This window comes from Myiozetetes cayanensis, unplaced genomic scaffold, assembly GCF_022539395.1.
Source record: "Myiozetetes cayanensis isolate MyiCay16 unplaced genomic scaffold, myiCay2020 scf1, whole genome shotgun sequence".
Lineage (NCBI taxonomy): Eukaryota > Metazoa > Chordata > Aves > Passeriformes > Tyrannidae > Myiozetetes > Myiozetetes cayanensis.
In genome coordinates, this window is record NW_026086604.1 from 17,231,504 (window position 1) to 17,257,348 (window position 25,845).

At 37.8% G+C, this 25,845-nt stretch overlaps 2 protein-coding genes across 8 annotated transcripts in view; one reads left to right on the forward strand and one right to left on the reverse strand.

The window, feature by feature from the left end:
* The first annotated feature begins 2,733 nt into the window (after window positions 1–2,733).
* Window positions 2,734–8,940, forward strand: ABRA (actin binding Rho activating protein). The gene is made up of 2 exons (XM_050305835.1): window positions 2,734–3,473; window positions 8,463–8,940. The coding sequence occupies exons 1-2, from the start codon at window positions 2,734–2,736 to the stop codon at window positions 8,938–8,940; spliced, it is 1,218 nt and encodes a 405-aa protein (XP_050161792.1).
* A 7,309-nt stretch (window positions 8,941–16,249) lies between these two features.
* The window catches only part of OXR1 (oxidation resistance 1), a 259,675-nt gene continuing 250,079 nt past the window's right edge, over window positions 16,250–25,845 (reverse strand). For all 7 annotated transcript variants that reach the window (XM_050305673.1, XM_050305663.1, XM_050305644.1 and 4 more), the window contains 4 exons: window positions 25,440–25,592; window positions 19,623–19,718; window positions 19,004–19,077; window positions 16,250–18,256 (listed from right to left, as the gene is read on the reverse strand). In XM_050305673.1, the coding sequence (XP_050161630.1) occupies window positions 18,121–18,256; window positions 19,004–19,077; window positions 19,623–19,718; window positions 25,440–25,592 (459 nt within the window). In that variant the 3' untranslated portion in view covers window positions 16,250–18,120. The remainder of the gene's footprint in view (window positions 18,257–19,003; window positions 19,078–19,622; window positions 19,719–25,439; window positions 25,593–25,845) is intronic.

Consider the following 25,845-nt stretch of genomic DNA (forward strand, 5'->3'; position numbering starts at 1 on the left):
TGAATACTACAATGTTTTCTATTTGTATTTGTAATACACCAAATTTTGTGTGGAAAACCACACAAAAATAAATAGCAATAATTCTCTATCAAACTCAAAAGTGTTTAATAACTGGATCTACTTCATATTTAGGTACTATTTCTATTTGTGATTCTGAAAGTGGAATTGACACAACATTTATCAAATATGAATCATATTGCAAGAACACCTGAACAGGGATTAAAAATCAAATTGGTCATGACAAATTGAAAAAATTACCTGAAAAAAGAGAACACAATAACAGCGATGGTTACATATGAAGGAACAGTCTGTGAATACAGATAACCATGAAGCAGGAAAGCCTTTGGAAACTTTGGGGTTTACAAGAAGAATATGAATCAGGAGCACAATATTCAAGGTGTTTGCTCCTTTTCTGCATTACGGGCAAGTTTAACCCAGAATACCATTCCCATTTTGGGTATCACACTTGAACAAAGACATGGACCTAATGTAGGGAAACCAGCAAGTGGAAAAGCTCGACCACGGATCCCAGAAACACAAGAAAAGTTGGGAAGATATGGGGATATTCTGAAGATTGAAGAGGAATACAGGAGTCCTCAAAAAGAAAGGCTGTTTCAGAAAGGGATCTTGGCATCGATAGAGGTTTAAAGTGGAGTGACAGAGGTGGAGGTCAGACCTCAGAAAAGTTTCCTTTATGCTAGTCAACCAGCCTAGGCTGTGGGGAGTGTCTACTGCTGGTACTTTTTAAGAACAGGTGGAACAGTAACTGGAACGCATGAAGGTGGAGCTGCCTCTGCCTTACAACAGGGGTCTCTATTGGCCTTGCCCTCCAAGACTGTCCTTTCACAGTTACTTGTTTCACTGCAGTCCTGCCCTGGCCTTACCCCTTACATCTGTATTTAGCTTTCAGCTCATTCCTAAAGCCTCAACCACCCTTATAGTGAAGAAACCACATGGAATAATATAATGAGCTGGTGTAATGCTCCTATTCTCATATGCATTATTCTCTTCTTTCACTTTAATCTTTCTTGTATTTTAGGGAACATACACCACCCTGTGTTCATGCAGGCATGCACATGTGGGTTTTTTTAAGCACAAAAAGATCCCATTCCTGATTAGCCTTAAAATGTCCCCAAAATAAATGTTTGTTAACTCATGCTTCTTAATCAAGCTGTACCAGTACACCTCACAATGCTCACAGTTATGATGCAGTTGGCAATAGCTGAGACTATACAGCATACAGAGGTGACACATTTTTTTCTAAAATAAAACTATGAGTAAATATCTAAAAGCAACACTAACTTACATTATGTCATCAGTTTTCAAAAGGAAATTACGCCACAGATTAATGAGGAATCCTGCATAGAAGTCAAAGGTATGATGTAGTCTTATAGCATTAATCAAGAGCTAAATATCATCTGACCTACTTCAAACAGACCAGCCTTTAATATAGAGAAGATAAAAAGGCAGAGGACCAAGGGTCCATATTTATCTCTGGTGTAACACCAACAAAGCCAACAGAATTCCTTGAAGTTCAGTATGCCTCAGAGCACCACATGGCAAGCGCAACAGGTCATCCTGTAATCTGCAAGGTATGATGCGTTGAAAAAGCAATGCCATTTTCCGTTCCAATTTAGGAAACATTATAGTCAGAAATAAGATACCACAGGACCATATCTCAGAAAAATGCCTGTTTATTGTCATGCAAAAATTGATGTATCAATTAGCTAAAAAATTTTACTAATTCAAACATAAACATACTCTAGGAAGTCCTCTGGAATGACAAAATCACAAGGTTTCCCAGAAAAAATGATTTTTTCTATACTGTATGTGGTAAACATAATTATGCTATAAATAATATATAGGTAAAGATGAAGTTTTATATACAACTTTCTTGAAAAGTAATGAGGAATTAAATAGTTTATACTTTATTTTTTCAAAATCCTAAAACTAGGAGATCATTCATCCATTTGATCAAGTCAAACTTATTATTTTGATCCCCAGAGATAGTGATTCCCTCTTCCTTACTGCTGACACCAAACACGATAGTGTTCACAGACCCCCCTGAAGGTACATTCTAAAGAGACAGACATTAATAGATAATGACTGGGAACAGAACACATAAATACCTTTTGAAAAATTAACAAACCTGGATTTCCCTGGACACATGGGTAATATGAAAAAATCGCCTATTATCTTTTTAGAACATGCATCTAACTATTTCTCATTCATAACCTGCTTCTGGCTTTACACTCCCTGACAAGGGCCGCTATTTACTTGTGGTAATGAGAAGTCTCCATGCTGTTCAGAGTTGTTAGTGACTGACAGCACTTCACATTTAGCAGTTTCAATCACTCTGATCAGGATTTCTAACCCAAGTTCTGCATTTCCAGAAGAACATGACCCTTGCCAACAAACTGGTAATTCAGCAGTCCCAGGAAGGGGGGGGCTAAAGGAGATGCTAATTTCCCACTATTTCCAGCGCAGGTTTATGTCACCCTGTTTACATCATGCATCATTCATCTGCTGTGATGAAATGCAACCCTGTGTTTTAAAAAAAGACCTCTGCAACAGTGAGGATACTATATCTTTGTGAGAAGTGTTTCACATATTTTCCATTGGCATTAACTGCTCCTGCTTCTATTTAAATCTGTGTGACCCTCTTCGGAGGGTATTATTCACTTCAAGAAATCCATTGAGAAGGTGCTGAGCACAAGAAGGGGAAAAACCAGCATGGCAGCAGACAGCAGCCTGGCTCCTGAAGAAAAGCCGAGCACTGCTCCTGTGAAAAGGGCTGTCCACAAGATCCGAATGGCCAGCCAGGTCTTCAGCTTGGCGCGAGGTTGGCAGCAGTGGGCATCTGACCACCACATAAAGCAAGAGCAAGAGCCCTCTGGATGGGCCCCCACTGCAGAAGACTCATTAGCTCAGCCTGTACAAGAAAGTTCCTTCAAAAAATGGCAAATTCCATCTGTCAAGAGGGACCAAGGAAAAGATGATGAAAAATCCTCAGTGACAGTAAGAGATGCTGAAAAAAAGGCAAGGGAATCAGATGAAGCCCTCAAAATGTTCAACATTAAAAGCAAAGAGGTGACCAAAACCGTTGTCAGCAAAGCCTATGAACGAGGAGGTGACGTCAGCCTCCTCAGTGAAAGATATGAGAATAACAACAGCAGCTCAGAAATGACCAAGCTCAGAGAAGAATCAAGTGCTATTGACAAAATTCTTAGTGGCAAATTATCTCCAACCATAAGGAGAAAGTGTTCAACTATGGTATCAGACCTGACCAAGGGCTGGGAGCATATGGAACAAGAGGACGAAGAGGGATCTAAGAAAGATCTGCTACTTAAGTGTCGTGATGACAGCCTGGATGCCCAGGACAGTGGCTATGGGGAGGCAGAGGACAAACCCGAGCAGGAAGACAGTGACCGAGAGGTGACGGCTGTGAAGATTAAACGTCCTGTACCATCTCTGTAAGTAAAGCATCTTTATTAGATTATCACAAATGGTAAAGAGGTACAGCTTTCCATGAGGAAGAGGGGGGGGGGGAGAAGGGTAGGAAGTGATTAAAGATAAACTATAATTCTTAAATTAAAAGAAAAATTCAGGAAGCCTCTCATATATCTCTCTGTGCTTAATTAGTTAGTCAACAACATCTGACTATAGCCTAGGGTTTTATGTGCTATGTACATAATAGATGCAGACAGGAAATTATATTTGGGAAATGTTAATTATATTTAATTTTCACACTGGATTTACTGGTTCATGAAAATAACTACTTCCTTTTTACTACTATAGTCTGAATTTCAGAATATCAGCTATGCATTTATTTCAGCAAATGGTGTCTAAAGCAATTTATTTGACAAATAGTATTTTCAAATACTTATTGATTATTTTGCTTAGATTGTAAATATTCTCTAGAGCAATTTGCAGAGAATGTCCAAAATTAACATTGCATTAATTATTTCCAATTACATCTTATCAAAAGCTGGGTTCAATGCTTCACTTTGGAAGCTTTCCCATGCATTTGGAGTTCATCAATTCAAAGCAGAGAAACTTTCATGGAATCTGGGACCCCCAAACATATATTAAAAATCATCCAGCCTGCCTCGATCTCTGCAGGATTGATTTGAATCATGCTGTATGCTATACAACATTTGACAAAAAAAAGTTTGAGTCATCAATACATTCTTTAATATCAAGGTCTCTCTTTGGCACACTACAGTGTGGGGTGAGGGAATAGGGAAGTACATTCATTGAGTACATTATGGAAGTAGAACTTCCTTATACCTGTACATTGTGTGAAGAGAAAGGAAGAAGAATCTGTTACTTACCTACAGAGTTGTTATAGGTTCTACTTAAATATTTGAATTAGTAAATTCATAACATTAGACAGTTTTGAGTAAGACATCTTTCAGTAAGAGTCTTAGATTTGAAGTTTACTACACAACAGCAGGCACACATCAAATTTGGAGCCCAGGTGCTAAACAAGTAGTGTCCAGCCATAACCATGCAGTCCTTGAGAAGTCTCCTATGAGAGCAGAGGAACAACAGTGTTTGGTAGAAATTCTCCAGTTTCCATTCCCAGAGATCTCCAGCAGAACTACCTTCCCAGAAGACAAACAGTTGCGCTGTGGCCACACTTGCCATTAGGCAGATGCCAAACTAATTCATCTCTCTTTTGTTAGTAAAAGAATAAAAGCTCCGTATGTCCAATGCTGCAAGATGGGAAACTGTATGCACCCATTTTAGACATAACACACTGTGTGCTCCACTCCTCTGTTTTACAGACTTGGTAATGCCGTGGAACAAAGGCAGCAGAAAGGAACGTGTAGTTGAACCTGAACTGTTTGGGTGTGGAACTCACATCTGGCTATGACATTGCAATAAAGGGGAGCCCAGCCTCTGAGGCCAGTGGTGCTGAGCTGTGGCTGATGTGCAGCCCACATGTTGCCCACTGGCTTTCTGGGCAGGGCTGACATCTGGAGGGAAAACTTAAACTGAGGCAGAGCTCAGCAGAGCTCATCTGCCCAAGTCTGCAGGAGGGAAAAGGCTGGCACCAGGACATGGGTTCCTACTGGAACCATCCCATAGTGGAGCTTCTACACTATGTCCATCACCTGCACAAATGCAAGCTGAGTAGGAAGCAATTTGAGACAAGAAGTCAGGGCTTTAACCCCCCTAGTTAGCCTGTGGTCAAAGGGTGAGTAAGGCAGCAGGAATCAGAGGACCAAGGCCAGGATGTTCATACCGTATCCTAATCACCTTTTCAGAAATGGAAAACTGGGATCAGCACTAATGATGAAAAACTGATGAAAGTGCCAAAGCAGACTTTTTGATCCCTCTGCAGACAGGCAGGCAGGCAGGCAGGCAGGCTGTGTCATTCCCAATGCTTGGATTTTACACCTCACTACTGATGAGCATTTACCATGACCAGCATTAAACTGTGACCACCATAGTCATGGATTTCAACTATACAGTTCTTTTTAGCACAGCTTTCTGAGCACATGCACCCACACAGCTATTTTAACTATTCAGATGGGATTAGAATGATGCTTTGTTGTACAGCTGACCGGTCATCTCCAATAAGAAGCAAACGGTTTATAGCCAAAGTGAAAAAATCTCTCCAGTAATGTAGTGCTTGAAAGTTTGTGGTCCCCACTTTTGGTGAAGACTGTGTGCACCATCCTTTCACAGAAGCTAGGACCTCAAAACAAAGATTTGAAATATACAGTGGGAAAATTATATATTTGCAACACTTATCCATAAATAACCTCAATTGAAACAATTTTATTAGTTTAGAATGTTATAGTACAAATAAATCAACTATCTAGTTTCTGTTAAACTTTTCTTATGTTTTCATCTATGTCTAATTTTAGTGCTGCTATGTAGGAAAAACATTGATTATATTTACTGAGGTGCAAATGATTGAAATAACACCCTCTATGTTACTTACATCTCTCTCTTTTACTGAAATCTGACACAAAAATAATTTTCTGTTCTTACAGTGCTGTTATCAGGACTGGATTTTTAATTTTTTTTTTAAATTTATTTTATAGACTCAAAATATATTGATTCAGCCTGCTACTTTTATGAATCCACTCAATGTTGCTTAATCTTCTTCAAAAAGGTCATAAGTACATGGTAGTTAAAACATAGAAACATATCTCCCATTTTCCTCTCTATGTTTCAGGGAAAAAAGCATCAGTGCCAGTATTTTGTTTTCCTTGCATCAGCACCTTCATTATTTCCATCTGCACTATTTACTGGAATCAGGTTGCTTCCTTAGTAGAAGGCCTGTTAACTCCTACTGACATAGGAAATGCAATTTTGTTCTTGCTTAGGAGCCAAAGGGACGCAACAAAAGGGATATGAGACTTAACATATTAAAAAGGTATCCATACCTTTCCCTTACAGAAAGAGTCAGAGGCAATAGGGAACATGGATATTATCCTCCTAGAAGGTCAGAATGCATTTAGGATGATTATTCTGGTTAACAGGTTAACTTATTTAATTGTTACAGGTAAAGCACTTATTACAGTGGTTTAACATTCACAAAACCTTCATTTTGGATACACAATCCTTTTTGTAGGTGGCGTAGAAGCATGAAAAAATGCTTCTACATGTACACAGTTCACTGTGTTAACTTGTTGTTAAGCTAAACAATGGCAAAGATGCTCAGCCATTGAACCAATTCAGCCAATTCATCCACCAGAAATGGTTAAATTAGAAAATGCATTAAAAAAGTTAGTTACAGTAAGTTTTTTCAAAGCCATGTGGGGCATAATAATAGCAAAAGGACAGATAAGATGATGGTTTTCTCAACCACTGAGAAGATGATTTGGATGAGGAAGGTGATAATAGTATTCTGCTAGAAAAGAAAATTAAAGGTTTCAGTGGGAAAAGGAGGGAATATGTTCTAGACTGTTAAATTAAAGCAGGCAACAAAGACTTTATAGGCAGGCCCCTGCTATCTCACAATCTTCTTTCCACTCAACATGGGGAATTGAAGTTCTAGGACTTTCTCAGAGCTCATTGCCCTCAGAGAGAAGAGGGAGCAGCTGGCTGTGGCTGAGGGATAAGCCCTCCACAATGACAACTACTCATGAGCTCCACTGAGACTGTTGGCATCACTTCTTTAAGGCAATTTTGATTCACTTAGGATTTTTTGCCCTGGCAACTCCATAGCTAATAAAGTGATCCAGCTCCCCTAGTATTTCTGTCCCTGGCACTAAGTGTCTGCACTTCTTCCTCTGCCATTATAATGCTACCCAGTACTGGCATCTTCCTGGTGTACAGATCTGAACTGGGGACATCTTTATGAATCCTATTCTCTCTTTCAACCAGCTAAGTAGAAAACAAAGAAATGCCCAAACAGCAGGGAAACAAAATTTTCTGCAACTTTGCAGTCCTCTCTACCATTTTTTTAAGTGTATTTTGATTCTCTGATGTTATTGTTAACATTCAGCTGGCATTACTGAGGAGGTTTCAAAGCAGCCTTTTGGGGAGTAAAAATATTAGAAAACAAATTACTTTGGCACAGCCACAGCAGAGTCCCTAGCTGATCTCTGTACACACACAATGACAGGATGTGGACAGCACAAATACTAGCTCAGACTATCCGTAACTCCCCCACAATATGTGAAATCGGTCACTAGAGGAAAGAGCATCAACAACTTGTCTGTCTGGAGTCGTCCAGCACCATGATGTTGCACAAAAAAACACATACAACCCCCGCCCACACACACACACACAAAAGACCTCTGAAGGCCTTTCTTCATCCTTTGACATTGACACAGATTTCAGTAGCCTTAAGTTTCTTTCAGGCTTTTACCCTGCCCATGGGAGTGTGAATTTTGGACTTCAGCACTTGTTCAGAACCATACTTCAAATACAGAATCATAGGCCAAGCTAACACACTCTATTAGCTTGTTGTTGTTCCTTTGGTTATCAACAGCTATTACAGAGCAGAGATTTTTCTAGACCCTACCCTCTGCTTTTCCGCCAAGAACAGTGGAGGACCTAGACCATACACTTACAGTTATTGCCACCTCTAACCTCATGGGGGGCAGATTTCAGGCTTGGGTAGGCACGCAAAAACGGGGAGCTGCATGACTAACCAAAAGTACAGAAAGTGCAGGTAATTAGCAGCATACTGTTTTGTTCCCATACAGAATTAAGACATTCAGGGGAAAGTTTGCAAAAAGGAGCTCAAATGTGGGCTGGAGGGTGGTAGACAGGTATAGACAGGATAAAGCTGTGGTCAGCAAACTTGCATTTGAGTGCAAACTGAGTGCAGACTAACAGCCCCCAAAGAACTAATTTAGAAGAGAACTCGTGCCACCTGGTGGCTCCCATCTCCTCTGCAAAAACAGTAACCAGTTAACAGCAGAGATCAGTAGCAGAACTGAGCCATTAAACCAAGAGATGCGAAGCGCAGATGCCCTTTGTGTTTCTTTCAGTGCAAGCAGGCTGAGCGAAGAGGCCCGTGCCAACTCCCGCAGGAAACACAGCGCCGTTCACAGCCTGAAGGACAAGTGGCAGGAATGGGCCGACCAGCACATCATGACGCAGAAGCTGAACCCTTTCAGCGAGGAATTTGATCACGAGCTGGCCATGTCCACGCGCCTGCACAAAGGAGATGAAGGATACGGCCATCCAAAGGAAGGAACCAAAACTGCTGAAAGAGCCAAGAGAGCTGAGGCCCATATCCATCGGGAGATCAGGGACATGTGCTTCATCATCGAATCAATGGCTAGGCCACGGCCTGACGGCAAGATCCAAGTTACTTTTGGGGAACTCTTTGAGAGATATGTTCGCATTTCAGATAAGGTTGTTGGGATTCTGATGAGAGCCAGGAAACATGGGCTGGTGGACTTTGAGGGAGAAATGTTATGGCAAGGAAGGGATGATAATGTCATAATTACTTTATTAAAATAAGCAAACCAGACCAACTTTTGGAAAACTTTTCTCCCCTTCTCTCTTGCTATTAGCATTTGCACATGCCAGATCAGAAGTTGAATGACAATATAAACTCAGGCCAAGTTTTTGACTGGTGGAAGTGATCTTGTGCATATATTTCCTAATGATTTCATTTAAATGCCTATACAATTATTTTATTTGCATATAGAATCAAGGGTATCACATTTGTTTTACAAGCGGGATATGCAACTACTACTGCAGTATTATCTTGTGACAGCTATTGACACAGCATTCTCTTACATATCACATACAAAATCCTTCTTTTTATAAATGAGGTTTTATATTTTTATTGTATTTATATAACTAATTTATTAGGTAGTTTCATATTTGGAGTTATGAATGTTGCAATGTAATGAATAAAAATGTTTTAACTAGATAGACACTTAGAAAATGCCTTCTACGCAACATTGTGCAATGTATCATCTGGTTATCTATATTGATACAGTTCTTATAAACAGGGGAAAATAGTATGTAACATATAAAAATCAGCCAGGTACTTGTACTTTTGTATATAGCAAAAAAGTAACTAACATCATTACCTTCCTCTGAAATGTACCTCTGTGAGAAAAGATAAACCATGTTCATAACTTTGAGGAAATGTTGTTTCATATTACACAGAAACAGTGACCTAATTTTACAGAATTTGCTGTTACGGTGTCACTGAAATAATATATTTCAGTCCAGATGATGCTGAAGAGGAGTAAATGCTAATGAACTCATACTTCTAGGTCTTAAAATTGTTCGTATTATTCACAAATCCAAGACCTCTGTAAGGTCTTTAATAATTACTGGATTATAGAGATCACTGTTTACTACTGTAAAAATAGCTGTAAAAATGCGTGTGCTTCACATGAAAAGCATTTGTTTCAGAGCAAGATGCCTGGACCAGTAATTTGCATAATGACAAAAAAGTGGGGTTTTTTCCCATAAGATACTTTCACACTGAAAGAGCAAATATTGTCTTAAAAGTTGTATGAACATCTTTTCTCTCTGATAACCCAAATATTGCTGTCATATTAGGAGTACAGCACTTCAGTTTGATACTCCAGTGTACAAATAAATCAAATATTTAATAAGTTCTTTAGTCAGTTCTTGTATCACTATGTCTATTGTAAGTCCATGTAAATCATTAATATTTTAGGCATAGTTGTATGTTGTGACTCTAAAGAAGAATTAATTGTAAGATGGATTCAATGGAACGTACTTAGCAATGTTTTCTTGACATCTCTTATACTACTCAAGCTGACCTACACAACTGACCTCAAAGTGTAATGCTTACATATCATAATTTTTACCTGCATATTTTTAACTTATTCTTTACATCTTTATATAATGACCTTCACAGCTGTCTAAATTGTCTTGATGAAATTTTGTTGTCAAAAGAATACATGAATGATAAATAAAATCCTTAATTATTTCTTGTTTATTGTCCTACATAAATATGTGTGTATATTCTGGGAAGTAAAATATCAAGAAGTTGTTTAAAAAAATAAGTGCATTATCTTTTTCAAAGGCTGTTAAAGTATTTCCCTGTGAAGGTATTTCCTCTCTCTGTCCAAAGATCCAGAAAAAGATTTCAGGGTACATGGAAACAGTCCTTATGAAAAAAAACCCTATACAAAGAATACACACTAAAGGCAGGTAAGTGTTAAGTGAATTATATATTTCTGCTTGTGAGAACTCTCATCTACCACAGGAAAACACAGCAGAGGTACAGCTCACCACTGGTCTTTCAGTGTTATGTTCATGCGTGACTTAAACCCCAAGAGCACCTCATCACTGTATGAGGAATCAAACACATCTGCTTTCATTTACCCACCCAAGACAGTGAGCATGATATATTTTTGTACTGAAACACTGTAGCATACCAGTAAGTGGTGCATTTCAATATTTTGCATGTTTACAGTATGTAATAAGAGCTTGTGCATTGATACAAAGTCCATGACACCTACCACTCACCTGCAGGGAAACATCTAGAGTATAACTAGTCCTGCTGAAGTAGGAATCAAAAAAAACCTTCCTGGCTTAGGTCTTGAGCCAATGAAGTAGCCTGTAGAAACTTAATTTACTCTGATGTTTTTTCCATTTCTTCCTACCTGTTCAATAGGAGCATGAAGTATGGAGTGCCTCTTCTGCTTTATCTGTTCCCTGAGCATTTCCTCTAATGAAGAAATCATTACGTGAAAGGAAGGCAGAAATTGTCACCAAAAATTTTCATCCACATAAGAGCCATCTCTGCCTTGTTGCATGCCTACTGTAGAATCCCAGAAGGGGCTGATGTGTATGTCTCAAACACTTATAGCCAGACAGCTGTGGAGCCAACCAAGGATTGTCGGTAATAACACTCCAATACGAAAGAACAAGATGTGGCTTGAGAAGGGGCCATGTGGAGGTAAGGGCAGCACTTCTCATGCACAAACATCTCAGTTCTAGTTCCTAGAGAGAAGTATAACACAGTGAAATGCAAGGGCAGGAATGAGGCTGAGAAGTGGGCATAGACTGTAGGGGGGGATCAAGATCAACAAAGACCACCTAACCCACTTCTGGAAAGAAAGAAAATTCCCCGAATCTGAAAGAATGGACTGCACATGATAACTAACTTGCATAGAAAGTGAGTCACTATCTTCAGGGCAGGGAAAACCTATCTTTAAAAAAGTATCGCCACCAAGACTGGCTGCATGCCTCAAGACATCCTTTGGGCTGGATCAACGCTGGAACAAGGCCTAGTGATCTCTTTTACTCTTTTCTTTCCTTGTCTCTTCCCTTTCATCTTACCCTTTATCCAAAACCAAGTGCCATGTGCTTACACAGTATGTCAGGTACTAACACACCAATTTCCATTACACTTTTGTAATTTACTAATAAACCTTTCTGAGCTTTTGCAGACCCCTGACTATCACTCCTTTTGACCATGAGCATCTACAAATCTTGGGTGCTTCCTTCCCCTTAAGCATTGGATGCCAACCTACTGACAAAAAAGGCTAGGTTTACTGGATCACCAGCAGATTTAGTGCTGGCATTTTATTGCTCCTGCCCCTTAAGATGCAGGGAGGCAGACACCTAACATGGACTGAATGAACTGCTGGAATTCTCAAACACAACTTGCTCCAGGTTCATTAGAGCAGGTTAAGCATTTACTTTAGAGGCAACAATTGCTCCTAATCCAGTCGTATCCAGTATCCGAAGTTTAGCTATATCTGCACGAACTGAAATTCATAGAAGTCACCCACTTACACATTTGCAAGCAATTGATTATTGGCATTTATTTTTCTGCACACTCCTGTACAACCACCAGAAGTCACTATGGCCAAGACTACACTTTAAGAGTTCCATATAATGCCTCCACTAGTACTGGGGGCAAGACAGGCAAGGACAGACTAAGCTGCACAGCAGACTTCTCAGCCAAACTGTATGTAATTCAGTGACAGAAGAGATGAGGAACCTTCCTGTTTTCTCCTTTATGGAGCATAGTAGAGATAACTGAAAGCCTATAACTTTTATTCAAACACATTCAGCAACAGAATAGACTGGTGGCACTCCCTGAATTTCAATATTTCATTTAGCTGATGAACAGAACATAGAAACATGTTTTTTCTCTAAGTGCCAATTCCACACGTGTTTTAATTCCCTCCAGGGATGGTGACTCTACCACTTCTGTGGGGAGCCCATTTCAATGCTTGACAATTTCTGTGAAGAAATGTTTCCTAATATCCAATCTAAACCTTCCCGGTGCAACTTGAAGTCCTACCCCCTTGTCCTCCTGCTTGTTAACTGAGTGAAGGGACTGATTTCCCACCTCACTACAATGTCCTTTCAGGTAGCTGTGAGTGAGAATGCTCCTTTGAGCCTCCTTCTCTCCAGGTTAAACAGCCCCAGCTGCTCCTCCCAAGACTTGTGCTCCAGACTTGTCCCCAGCTCCACTGCTCTTCTTTGGACACACTCCAGCACCTCACTGTCCTTCTTGTAGTGAGAGGCCCAATCCTGGACACAGGATTGGAGGTGCGGCCTCACCAGTGATGAATACAGGGGGATAATCATTTCTGATCCAGGCCAGGATGCCATTGGCCTTCTTGGCCACGTGGGCACACTGCTGGCTCGTGGTCAGCTGCTGTCAGCAGCACTTTAAGAACTGACTTTACTATAAAAGATTGAGACAAAGGTGGCATTAACCACCTCAGCCTTTGTCACTGTTTCCCCCCTACATTCTTTAAATGATAGAGCTTCTCCCTAGCCCTCCTTTTGTTGCTGATGTGTTTATAGAAACAATTATGTCCCCTTGTGTATTGGAAGACACATATATGCGCATTTATACTTATCATATAGGATAAAAATAAGATTACAGTTTGAGAGAAAGGTAACATGAGATCAATTAATATTTGGAGAAAAAAAGACTAGCCTATGAGCCCTGTTTAAATCTCTCCTTGCCTTTAATCCCTTAATTAAGCTGTGTAACAATGTAATCACTACTATACATCATAAATTTATAGCTCATTGCAGGTAACTTAAGCCTCCCATGCAGTCATCCCCATGCTGTGTTAAAAACCATGCAACAAGAAAACCCCCAACAAACCAACTCTCCCCACCTTTTTCCATTTTTTCACTCAAAATACTTTATTTTCAATTGGATAAGAAAACCACACATGACTAATAATTTCTCATACTATCCTCCATCATTAACTTGTGAGTTGGCAGTATTGTGCAAAGCCACCTTATTTGTGAAGAGTTTATCATTTTTATGAAAGAGAAATACTAAATATTGATATAATTTATTATGTATGGAAGTATTTCATGTAAGTTATATACCTTATAACATTTTTTTACATGAAGTTGTGTGACAAGTTTATCTGCAGAAAGTAGGAGAAAATAAATCTGAACTCATTAAAAACAACAAAAGCACTCCATGAATTACTCACTAACTCTCCTACTATACTGTGTTACATTCCTGTGAAACTAGCATCTCTGCCACATTTAAATATTCTAAGCAGAAGATGGTAAAGGTCAAACCCTTCTGGATTAAAGTCTCTGTGAATTTTTATTCAAGACCTGTTTTCCTAGTTCTGACTTGCTTCAAAAAATAAAACCCTTAGAGATAAGTGTGCAACACTTACTCTCACAGTAGCTTAGAGTTGCACGTTCTTTTCTTAAATATGTATTCACCCTCCAACTGTTTTATTTGAAACATGGATCTCCCCCACTTTCCTGTCTGAGGTGAGTGCTGCTTTTTTGAGGGTTGTGCAGCTAACTAGGAAAGCAAGTGTCCTTCCTGGTATTGAAAAACTAATCTCTCCTTTTGCAGAAACTGAAGTACATTGAAAAATGAAAATATTCTGAATGTAGCTTTTATGTTTAAGTGACAACATGGAATTTGTATCAGAAGAATTAAATTTGACTTTTACACTTGTTATTTTTTCAAGTCTTACCACACTTGCCGCAGTGGCTTGAAGCAAGTGGATGTGTATGCCACCCAGCAGAAATCAGCTTCCTATTCCACAGCAATAATTCCTTCTTTAAAAATGTTTCTGTACAGCCTGAGTTCAGTATTATAGCTCATTTTCAAAATGGGGAAAGGCTACTGAAATAAAATTAGCTGCAGTGGAGAGTATAACATTTGTGGTGAAGTGGTCAATCATGACTGATTGCAGAACAAACGCTGGCATGCCCTGTTCCCACAGCTATTTCAGCTGTTGTGTGTACATTGCACCACACCAACGTCTCAGCTAAAGCCACTTCCTGACACCACAGGGCACACTAAAAGTAGTTTAGTATTCAACTGCATGTGCACTATTAGCAGTGTAACAGCTACAACAGAAAACCAACAAGGAGGACAAAGCTTGTCAGACAAGCAGGATGGCAGAAAGCAGAGCTGCCACTGGCAATGCTGCAGCGAGACAGCCAGCAGGAACACTTTGGTTTGCACGTACTGCACCAAGGGCACATCATGCACTCAGCTGGACTCTCCCTCACTCTACTCCAGTACTCTGTTTCACTGCAGTAGCATGAACTCTAAAGGGAAGAAAGAGTAGAGGTTTGTTTCCTTAACTGAGTTCCCTACTGCTGTGTTAACAGTAAAATACCCTGATTACATCTGTTCATTTACAAAGGAAGAACATAAATGTAGGGTTCAAGTGCTGAATGAGGAGTACAAGATTATTATTTTTTTATTTGAAGTTGAAGGAGTAGTCAATGTTTTTACTCTTCTTCAAAGAGTGGATTTCACACAGACATGCTAATTTCTGTACAAAAAGCCCCAAAACTCTAATGCAACATATACAGGTAAGCAGAAGGATGCAAGCACAAGCCATATGTGATAAATCATGACCTTTTGCAGATTACACAAAAGCTGTAAATAATATATATAGGATTTAGAGCCAAAAGATGATATGGTAAGAATCCCAGGTATCCAAGCAAAACATCAAATTATTTTATGAATCCATCCAAGTGCTGTATGCTGAGACACAGCCTTGTGGCATTGAACTCCTGAAAATGAATCTCGTAAGCCTTCAGTGTATGTCAAACCCCAACTCTTTACAACCACAGAAGCAAACCTTGCCAGAAAATTCATACTGAATTGAAGGCAGGAGGTACATCAAGACAGTGCCTTTGATCTCATCTAGACTATCCTTTATATGCATTGTACAGAAGTTAACTACATCTGTGGTTAATAAAATTCATGGTCTTTTATTAGTAGACATGCAGTAAAGGACTCTCTAGAGATCCTTTACACAGGTAGTCACATCACTAAGTGTTGCCACAGTCACTTGAAGTCAAATGCCCTTCTATTCCTTAACTAATTTAGTATTTCATAAGCATGATTGCTACTGTACTGCTTACTCTTGATTTCCACTTTTTTTCCTCCAACGTGCCTTTCCAAGAGTGGTCCAAGACTTGGAGACATTCAGCTACTAAAAATTTTTCTGTGCTTTCATTTAGTTTTTCAAAGTACAATTCTTTATAAAATCCTTCACATCAGCCTAAGAAAATCTGAAATAGGCTTTATTTGCAATATGAGCTTAGGATAGACTAAGCACTTGAATTAATGGGTTTTGTCAGCAAGGACAATCTGAGACATTTTTTCCCCTCCCTCTCAAAAGGGGCTGAAGACAGCGTATATCACTCTCATTGCTTCCCACTGGGCTTTAAAAAAAATCCAAAAAGGGTAAGCAAAGGTATCCTATGTATTCACTTATTAAATGAACAGCAAAAAAAAAAAAAAAAAGCATTTGTGCTTCTAGGTAAACTCCAGCTTCTAAATAAACTCCAACTCAAGTTTATTTTTACATATGTTTAGATTTATTTGCTATACATCACTGTGAGCTTATAGTAGTTAAAATCCATTACAGGATCTTTTGTTGTTGTAATAATCAGTTGTAACTCCACAAAGACAATAATACTGCTGTGGAAGACCAAAGGGGAGAAAAGCCATTTCAATTTATTTACAGTTCCTTATTTTGTAAACATTTACTCTACACATTGTACTAAGTTCTAATAAGGATAAAGAGCTATACATAGAGACAGGAAACAAAGCCCTGTTTTTCTATTCATATTGAGCATTAGCACATTATAGATGAAACATCTGCCCTTTCTCATTACCATAGCAGTAAGCTGTCTTCAAATAAGTTGTTTTGTTTTTTTTTAACTTTCCAGAGATGTAAGTATTTTGAAATAATATACAACTACATCTACTTAAGCCAACCCATTTGGCTTTTATTCCATTTCTAGAATAATTTAAAGTGCTATAAGCAACCCGTCAATCAACACTTTTCTATAATAACAAAACTACTTTAAACATTAATTTACAAGATAATATACAATGTTTATCTGAAATAGCTGAAATTTCAGCACAAAATCATTCACTGTCACACTTAACAGCAATTTTTTTGTTCTTTTTTTGTTTTGTTTTTTTTGCAGAACATAGAATAAAAGCTTTGAAACAAATAGTTTTGTTGAGCTGTTATTGCCACATTGGCTTATCAATTTTCCTACAAAAGTGGACAAGAGCTACTGGAACTGTATTCTAGCCTGTCATTTTTCTTTTGAGGTCACATGACAGTAAGTTTGCATATTCCACGAGTCTACTGAATTACAATATTGTCTACCTATAATACATTGTCATTTTAATCAGAGCTGGTGCTAATTGTAAATTTACAACATAGACCCACTCAAAAACATCACAAATATTTTTTTCTTTGGACAGGAATAAGCTATATTCTTGGAGCTGATGTGCTACACGGCTACAACAGTATAACAGTATATATCTGACACTTTATGTTGAAGAAAGATGCATCTGCTTCTGTACTTTTAATGCCCGACTATAGCTACAAATTATTCACTGAGTTTTTCTTGCTTTAGCCTTTTAGTTTTGTGGAACTATCATATTCTTACATTCTCTTGCCGTTTTATAAGTCCTTGCCATGTAGCTCAGTATTGTCAGTATTTGTCCCAAACCTGCAGATCATTAACAGCATGTGCAAAACACTCTGTAAATACAATCAGCATGCAGGTAGAACACATATTAACTGACTTGTTTCTAAACACGAACAATAGACGAGTGGCACTGTTGACTTTGGATATCCTCTAACTTCACCACGTGTGTACTGGGATGTGTTAAGAAGGAATGCTCAGCTTCTCATCCATTTGTGGCACCACATGAATAACCCACTGTTGGCCTGGACCAATCCCTGCAGTGTTGCTGCCAAATACCCACACGCAGCTTTCTTAGAGGTTCAGAGAGGGCAACTTCATCCATAGATATAATTTGAATACAAAAATAATAACCTATATTCAATGAAGCAGCCCCCTAGCAGGATTGCAGAAAGGTGTGTGTGGGAAACCTGGGAGGCAATTGTAATATGGATAAGAATTTTGTAGACTGCAAGGCTCAAATTAACTAACGTTAATTTTTAGTCCGCATGGTCAGTATTTTGTAAAATTGTCTACAGCTTAGAAAAGGTATGACAGTATATTACAGATGTGAGGGCATGAAAAAAGCCTGTTATTTAAAAACAATAACTAATGGCCACACTGAAAACTTTGAAAAAAAAATCAGAAGTAAAATGCATTATATTGCTCCTAGGGATTTTTAGGCTGCACTGATTCATGTCAGGTTTGGGACAATAACCTGCAGAAATAGTTAAATACTCATTCAAAAGCCCATATTTCTATGTCTTGAATAATGAAGTCTTCTCGCTTAGAAAGTGTGTGATTCCCAAATGTTTTACATGAATGACTTCTTCCATGGTAGAGATCACCATCAAGCCACAGAGCAAACTCTCCTCTGCAAGACAGACAACGTAGTTAATAAAGACTGAGGGAGTAAGTATTAAACCTATCAATGTAATTTTCATTCAAAATTCAGGTATAAGAAAGAATGAAAGAATTAGTTTTTAACACAAGTGCCTCATCGCTGTTGACAAATTTGTATCTCCAAAAGTTTGGGGTTTTTTCACTATTTTTATTAATTTGGAAATATCCTTGTTCAGATATTCTGAAATAAAAAGTTACCTAGAATTCCTCAGTTTTCAGCCTCTTCCATTTTTATTAAGAAGACTTATTATATCAGAGAATGATGACTGAAAAAAAAGGGAAACATCCTAGAAGCTTATGCAGTTGGAGGGGCTGGGGGGTGGGGGGGGACAGAAACGGGGTGAGACAATGTATAATTTTTGAAGACACTGACATGGACTGGGACAGTTCAGTTTCAGTTCTGGCCTCTTCTGGTGACACACACTTTTCACATTTATATATTTTCAGAATCACAATATCTTGTGTCCATTCTGAATAGAGCATGACACACATGCAAGTTGAGCATGGAAGGTATCATAACCTTGCAGGGCTGAAACTTCACACTACACTATGCTTAAGACAAACCTTCCTGTTTAAGTTTCTTCAACATCAGGAGCTGAACACCTGACAAACTAAAGCTTTCTTGGCTGGTAACTGTTGAGTCCTGAGCTATCAAACTGAAGTAAATTCCAATTTTTCTCCTTAAAAGTATGCAAATAACAGACTAACTATAACTTACCCTCCTCCACCAAAAGCAAGGGAGTCCATGTCTCCTTTAATAAAGAACATATTGTCTCCTGTCCATTTGAAAACCTAAGAAAAAACCCCAAAAAACCAAAACAGGGTGGAAACCAAATATCAGTAAAGACAGACTATGGGTGGTTAGAGGCCAGTTAATTAAGTTATCAAGCTTACATAGAAAATTCAGGGAACAGATATTTGCAGATAAAAATTCTCTTAGGTTTTACACTAATTATAATAGGACCATTCCAAACAGGTCATCTTGGAGCACTGAAACTTCTACAGAATGAAAAATACTAAGAAAATATGCTTAGGTTGGATGATATGCCCTTTAAAAGGATGTAGTTTGTTAATTTTCAGACAGACACCAGGAAGAATTTAGAATAGCAAAAAAATCTTCACTACAATGAAAGAATCAGGTTGAGTATGTTTTCACTAAGCAAACACTAACAATTTACTTTGTCCATAAGAGACAAACCAGTGGGATTACTTTTCTTGGACAACCCGTAGTATTTTTCAGATTTACTCTTAAATCTATTCTGCAAGTATTTTAGGATAATGCACATGGTGGGAGGGAGGTAAGGAGAGCAAGAGCATACAAAGTTATTACTACTTACCTCAAAATCTGGAGAAAAAGTGAACATAAATGTCTCCCCAGTGCCATAAAAGCCATCACTCACTTTAAACGGTTCAGATGCTAGTGCACCAAAAACCTGTAGCAAAAATACATAAGAGCAAGAGAAACTTCAGAGAAACTACACACCATCTGAGAATCTCTAATAATAGTAAGATAAGCAAATTAGATTGTAAATGTTGCCAGATTTGAAATTCACTAGAGGATGAGCCTCATACTCATATTACGGTTCTGAGTGTACTGAGATATGGTACAGTGCTTTGTGGTACAATAAAAAGGTAAGAGGACTATCTCAATAAAAAGTGAACACAGTAAGAAAAACCCCCACACTAATAGATATAAACTACACTGAGAAAACTCTCAGAAAGAATGTATACATATATAAAGTTTCAGATCAAAAGGTCCTGTTCTTTCTTACATAGCTCCTAGTCCACTTGAACTAGGCTATTTTCAGCCAGTTCCCAGCTATAACTAAGTTATTTTTCATGTAATTTATTAATTCCAATCCAAGTAACAGGTAAGTACTAGTTACCCTGTCTTACAACAGAGACAGATTTTAACAGGAGGACAGGATGCCATCCAGAGGGACCTGGACAAACTTGAAAACTGGGCCCACGTGAACCTCATGAAGTTCAACAAGTTCAAGTGTACCTGGGTCAGGGCAATCCCAAATTTAAGTACAGACTTGGAGATGCACTCGAGAGCAGCCTTGCAGCAGACAACTTTCATCTTGTGGCTGAAAGGTTGGACATGAGCCAGCATATGCTCACATTTTGTTGAATTCAAGCATTAACCCCTTGCAATAAACTCTTAGTTTTTAAGAGGTATGCACAACAGCAAACAATTTATCTGATGTACTGTACATTTTAGAATAAGTCACCGCTAAGAGCTCATTGTTACAGACCAGACAAAAGGTAGAACTTAAATACCAAACTTCCCTAAAGTCACAGCACTTACAGAAGCTTCCTCACATTGTTACTAATACTTTATTTCTTTATATTATCTTTTTTAAGAATAAAATATCCCTGCACTGACAAGTTCCTTGTCACAACACAAAATTGTTCCTTTACTTCAATTAAGAGAATTACCTTTGAGAATACATTTGACCAATATCTATACTCTAAAGATATGATTCTCTGGAAGAATTTTTAAACTTACTTGACAAGGTGATGAAGTAAAGTATCACAGTCAGATAAAGGTGCTCACTTTTCAAAGACCTGTATCAGTTGCAGATGCACTGTTAAATAGCAAATTAATTCTAAAGTTTTGAAGATCCATGAACTGAGGTACAATTTCCGTACCCTTGTTTTCATGAAAGGTCACAGGAAAACAAGCCCAAACTTTTTTTTCAGAGACATTTATTTCATTCAGTATCTAGAATCAAGGTATTTCTCTATTATCCCACAGTCTCAATGTCAAGAACAGCCTTAAAAGAGAAAGAAACTATTATATTCTTGCATTCTGGAGAAATCAGACCAAAATAAATGAATTGTTTGTTTTCCTGTTAGTTTCCAGAAGTTTTTTTTCGTTGTGTATTTTTTATATAAGGTGGGCTTGAGATGAGTCCCCAATGTTATCAAGACCTACAGTTTTCTATACCTTTTTTTTTTTCTTAACCCATTACTCGTTAGATGGCCTCATAGGAATTTTAATTTAAATTTAATTTTTAATTTGAACTTTAAAAGACAGTATTTAATTTTTAGTTGATCTTTACTACCCACCCCCTACCTGTAACTGTTAAGGTTAAAAATTAAGGATGAAAGAGTCAGAAAGAACTTACAGTTGCTGAAGTCCATTATGACTCTTTCATATTTTATTGTCTCTGTACATGTAAGATCTAAAATGAACGATAGATGAGACATTTTTTCATTTTTGTGATTACAAGCATCCGGGCAGTAGACTAGACTTCAGAAAACTGGATGTTAACTTTTCTCTGTCAAATATTTTCTCAGCCTATGAATTGTTTTTCATCTTTTCCTCTCTCCCCTGTTCGGCTGGGAAGGGGGAGTGATAGAGCAACGTGATGGGCACCTGGCATCCAGCCAAGATCAGCCCACCACATGACCTTAGACTGTGCTTACTGTTTGCAGATAATTTAACTTAAATAGAACATCTTTTAGCATAAAAATCCATACTGAATTCAAATTAAGAAAGTCTGATCAATGACTATAAAATTGGCTATTGAAATACATAAAATTCCATGTTTAAATAACTACAGGAATATTTTTCAGCAAAGGGAAGTCACTGAACCCTTCAAATTATTTCTTAGTCCTCATCTGAGTCTCTGCATCCTAACTTCTTTTAACAGCTCAAGTCATTATTTGAATAGCTCTGCAGCAGCTATGGTAGCTAAGCTACCTTCAAGTAGTTAAGACATGTCTTACTTCAAATCAATACCCTCAGGGCTGACACTACATCTAGTAAGTAAGTAAGAGTAAAAGAGATAAAACAAGTATAATGTTTCATTAACAACTGATATTCCTTGAGAGGAATTAACCTTCCATTAAAATAACAGAGTTGTGCCAAACGTAAACTGTCTCAGTTCAGCCTCTACACAGGTATGAGCTTTTCACACAACACTTATTCCGATGTTTGTCTCTGATCATCTCAGGACTGTTATTTGTATAATCAGTAAACCACAAAACTAGTACATTCTAACCATAGAGAAAACTTTACATACTTTACTCAAGAGACCCTGAAGCTTTATTTCTAATTATGAAATAAACTAAGCTATAAAAGAACCTCAGACAGTCTCTCAGTTTCCTACTCAGTGGAGGACAAATTGTAAAGTTGTAATTAGGCTGATTCAGTCTTGCCCAGTTCAGCTTTGAGTACCTCCAGGAATCAGGATTTTACACACTCTCTATGCTTCAAACTGTCTTGAAAAATCACATTGTTGCTGTAAGTAACAATAAAAGATCAGACTTGGCAGAAAAAGAGCAATTTGCTTCCCACCAGTTATTGTAGTTCTTGAGAAGTGATGTTCATAGTTTCTCTATGAGATCAGATTGTTATGGCTAGTTATTAGGGTGGATAACTAAAATTCCCAAGTTATAGGCTCCATGTCTGACACTTCCACAGTGTATACAATAAAATCTAAAGAACAACTTATTAAAAAACTAGTCACCACTTGTTCAGGGACTCATGTTCAAGGATTAGGTGTCAATTTCTTCTTAAACAGCTGTCAGGGTACACACCAGACCTTGATGTCTTCGCTAACAGAAGCACATACCAATACATAGATAGACACAGTCCATAACAATTGTAGTGAGGTATTTATAGACTTCGTGGACACCTTTATTAGAGGATCTCCAAGAATTGACTGGAGCAGGCAATTTAGGTGGTTTTAGATTCTAAATTCCAGCTAGGCAATGTTCACCTTTAAACAGTTAAAGCTTTAATTTGTGAAAGTTCAGTGTTTTGACTGGATTTGTTTTTAAACAGCTGTTTAAGTAAAATTGCAAATAGATTTGAAAAAGAAATCAAGACTGGAGAAGATTCTGGAGTATAGGGTGAGGCTTAGCAGCCTTTAACGAAACATAGTATGTAAAGTTACAAGGTACACTTGCTCTTAACCTATTATCAACATAAGAAAAAAAGGAATCTTCATAAACAAAGAACAGTGTCTAGGATATAAATTAATTCTAGTTTAAAAGAAAAGTATCTCAACCAAGGATATGACAAAACCAGTATCTTTCATTAATACAGAAGCTACAGAGTAGGCAGAACAAAGAATGCTAAAGAGGACTGATGAGGTAAGCTCAGCAAATGTCAAGAAACTATCTTGTCATAATTCTGTCATTCTTCAAAAAGGCTGAATCTCATTTGGGATCTTCTCTGAACTAGATAGCTTAGAAAAAAGTTGGTGATCTTGGAGCATAGAATATGAATAAACACCTGTTCTCTTAAAACATTCTGGCAGGGAATAATAGTATTTATGTTAGCATATTGCTAGTGAAATATTTCTGGATAAATTCTCCTATAAAAAAGTACTCAGATTCTTTTTCAGTCGTGGAAAGCAGTTTTACAGGACTATCTGCAAGAAAGACACAAGATATTAAAGATAAACTGATATTTTTCAAAACAATCGTAGATAAATTAATTATCCTAATTACCAAAGAGCATAGTATAGTGCCAATATCTTATGCTTCATGACTGTAGATCCTTACATGAAGAGGAGAAAGACTATGCTGAATTTTGACAGGTTTTGAACAGAAAGACAGTGTAAATTTATTTTCTGCTATCAAATGCAAACACACTTTGCAATAATAGCATGAGACAAAACTACCAAAAACAACACTCTCACAACACTGTTAAAGGAACGAGCATGTAAAAGTTGTCTAAATCATTCCTTCTGTAGCTTATGCTGCTTATTGAACAGACATGGATTCCTCCCACTCTTGAGTGGAACTGAGGTAAGATTTGGCATACACGATGAAATGTAAGTTCAGTGTCTACTTGACCCAAAAGTCCAAGGAATAGTTTCATACACATTCCTAGATATGAGACTGTAAGATGAGATTCATCAAAGTTCATTTCACAAAAAAAAAAAAAGGTTATAACATGTCTATAAACTCATTGTTTGACTGGGCAGACATGACACTTCCTGAAAATGCAAGTTGAGATACTCATATATAGAAGATAATATGAATACTTTCAGCAACAGAACAATACTATGTAGGGGTGGAAAGACATCCCTATCAGACAAGGGACATTTTCTTTCTGGATTAGATAATCAGGTACTAGGAAGTAGGTATCTTAGCAATTTATCTTAAGAAGCTAAATAAGGGAGAAGTTACAAAAGTACATTTAAGAGACTGATGAGTCCGTTGAGGCATGTCAAGTTTATTCAATAGTTTTTATCTTCAAGATTAAAAAATAAATGAAGAAAAAGCTAGTTTTTAAACAACTTCTGGGAAAGAGCAGAAAGAGAGCTTTCTGCTCTACTAGCAGAAATTTAGAAGGGATTTTCCTTTTTAAGGGACCTCTGTGGCAGGAAACAAGTTAAAAATGAAGTTGTGACTTGAATAAGAAAACATACGCTTCATTTACAGTTTTCAGATCCCCTGAATGACATGAGCCCATGCTTCCTGAAAATAAAAACAGTGGTTACCAAACTGGGACAGGTAAGAGCTACAGATTTTACAGTGGTTCTGTCAACTTTTCATGACATCAGTAACTTGTTTCCATGAGAGAGCATAGAAGTTTCAGAAAAAGAATCGAAAAGTCTCATACTGCCTACTATGTTCACATGTTATTGGAATACTTAAGAGGGGATGTTTGCTACTCAAATGGTGAGATGTGAGCCACTTTCTGAAATTCATATCCCAGTCAAAGGAAAATAGAGGACAACTACAGAGACTCAAGGAACAAAAATTAATAATGCAACAAAGATACTACAGCCCCTGAAGGGAGAGAGGTGTTGGTTGCAACCACAGAATGTACCAAGAAGCACTGGCCACAGCAGGTGATGACATTCCAACTCAACAAGATCTTCCAGCATAAGAAAGTTTTAGAGACTGTATTTCTTGTGCCTTAAGTACATAAAAAAATTTAAATTGTTTAACTGGGTATTACAAGACTCATGCATTGCAACAGTGAACTTGTATCATTAAAGTATTTCCTAGACATGTAGTATGTCAGAGGATTGCTTAACAGTGAAACACATATCCAAGGAAGAACACCAGTTTGATACACACAATTTTATCTCCAATGATGGGCTGAAGTGGTAGCTGTTCCTTTGTACTCCTCAAATATTTTTCTTGATGGATCCCCTACTTCTACACAAACATTTTCCTACCTGTCCATCACTGTCTTTGATAACCAGCAGCACAGGTGTGTCTAATCCCATCATTGTTCGATACAAAGTCTTCAAGCTCATGCCATGCTTCGCAGTACTGTAGACAAGAGTCCATGGATAGCCAATAGTCCGTGGTGGAAGAGACTTTGTGAGCTATTAACAAGAAAATGATAACCCTTTATTTAACATATGCTTTACATTTAAGAACATATTATATGTAAATGAAAGCAGATTCTTCTGAACTACTTATAAGTGGCCTTAAAAGCTAAGACTAGACTTGCAAGTTTCACATGTGTATTTTCTGCTTCTGGTCACTCACACAAATTTCTTTTCCTATATTTAACAGTGAACTGCAGAACAATCATTTATCAAGTGAAGAACATGTCTTTGTTAAGGTCTCTGAAAG

Excerpts from the sequence above, each read along its gene's own strand:
- ABRA (XM_050305835.1), top strand. The coding sequence starts at position 2,734 with ATGGCAGCAGACAGCAGCCTGGCTCCTGAAGAAAAGCCGAGCACTGCT. Across the intron at positions 3,474-8,462 it reads AAACGTCCTGTACCATCTCT|TGCAAGCAGGCTGAGCGAAG; the intron begins GTAAGTAAAGCA and ends TGTTTCTTTCAG.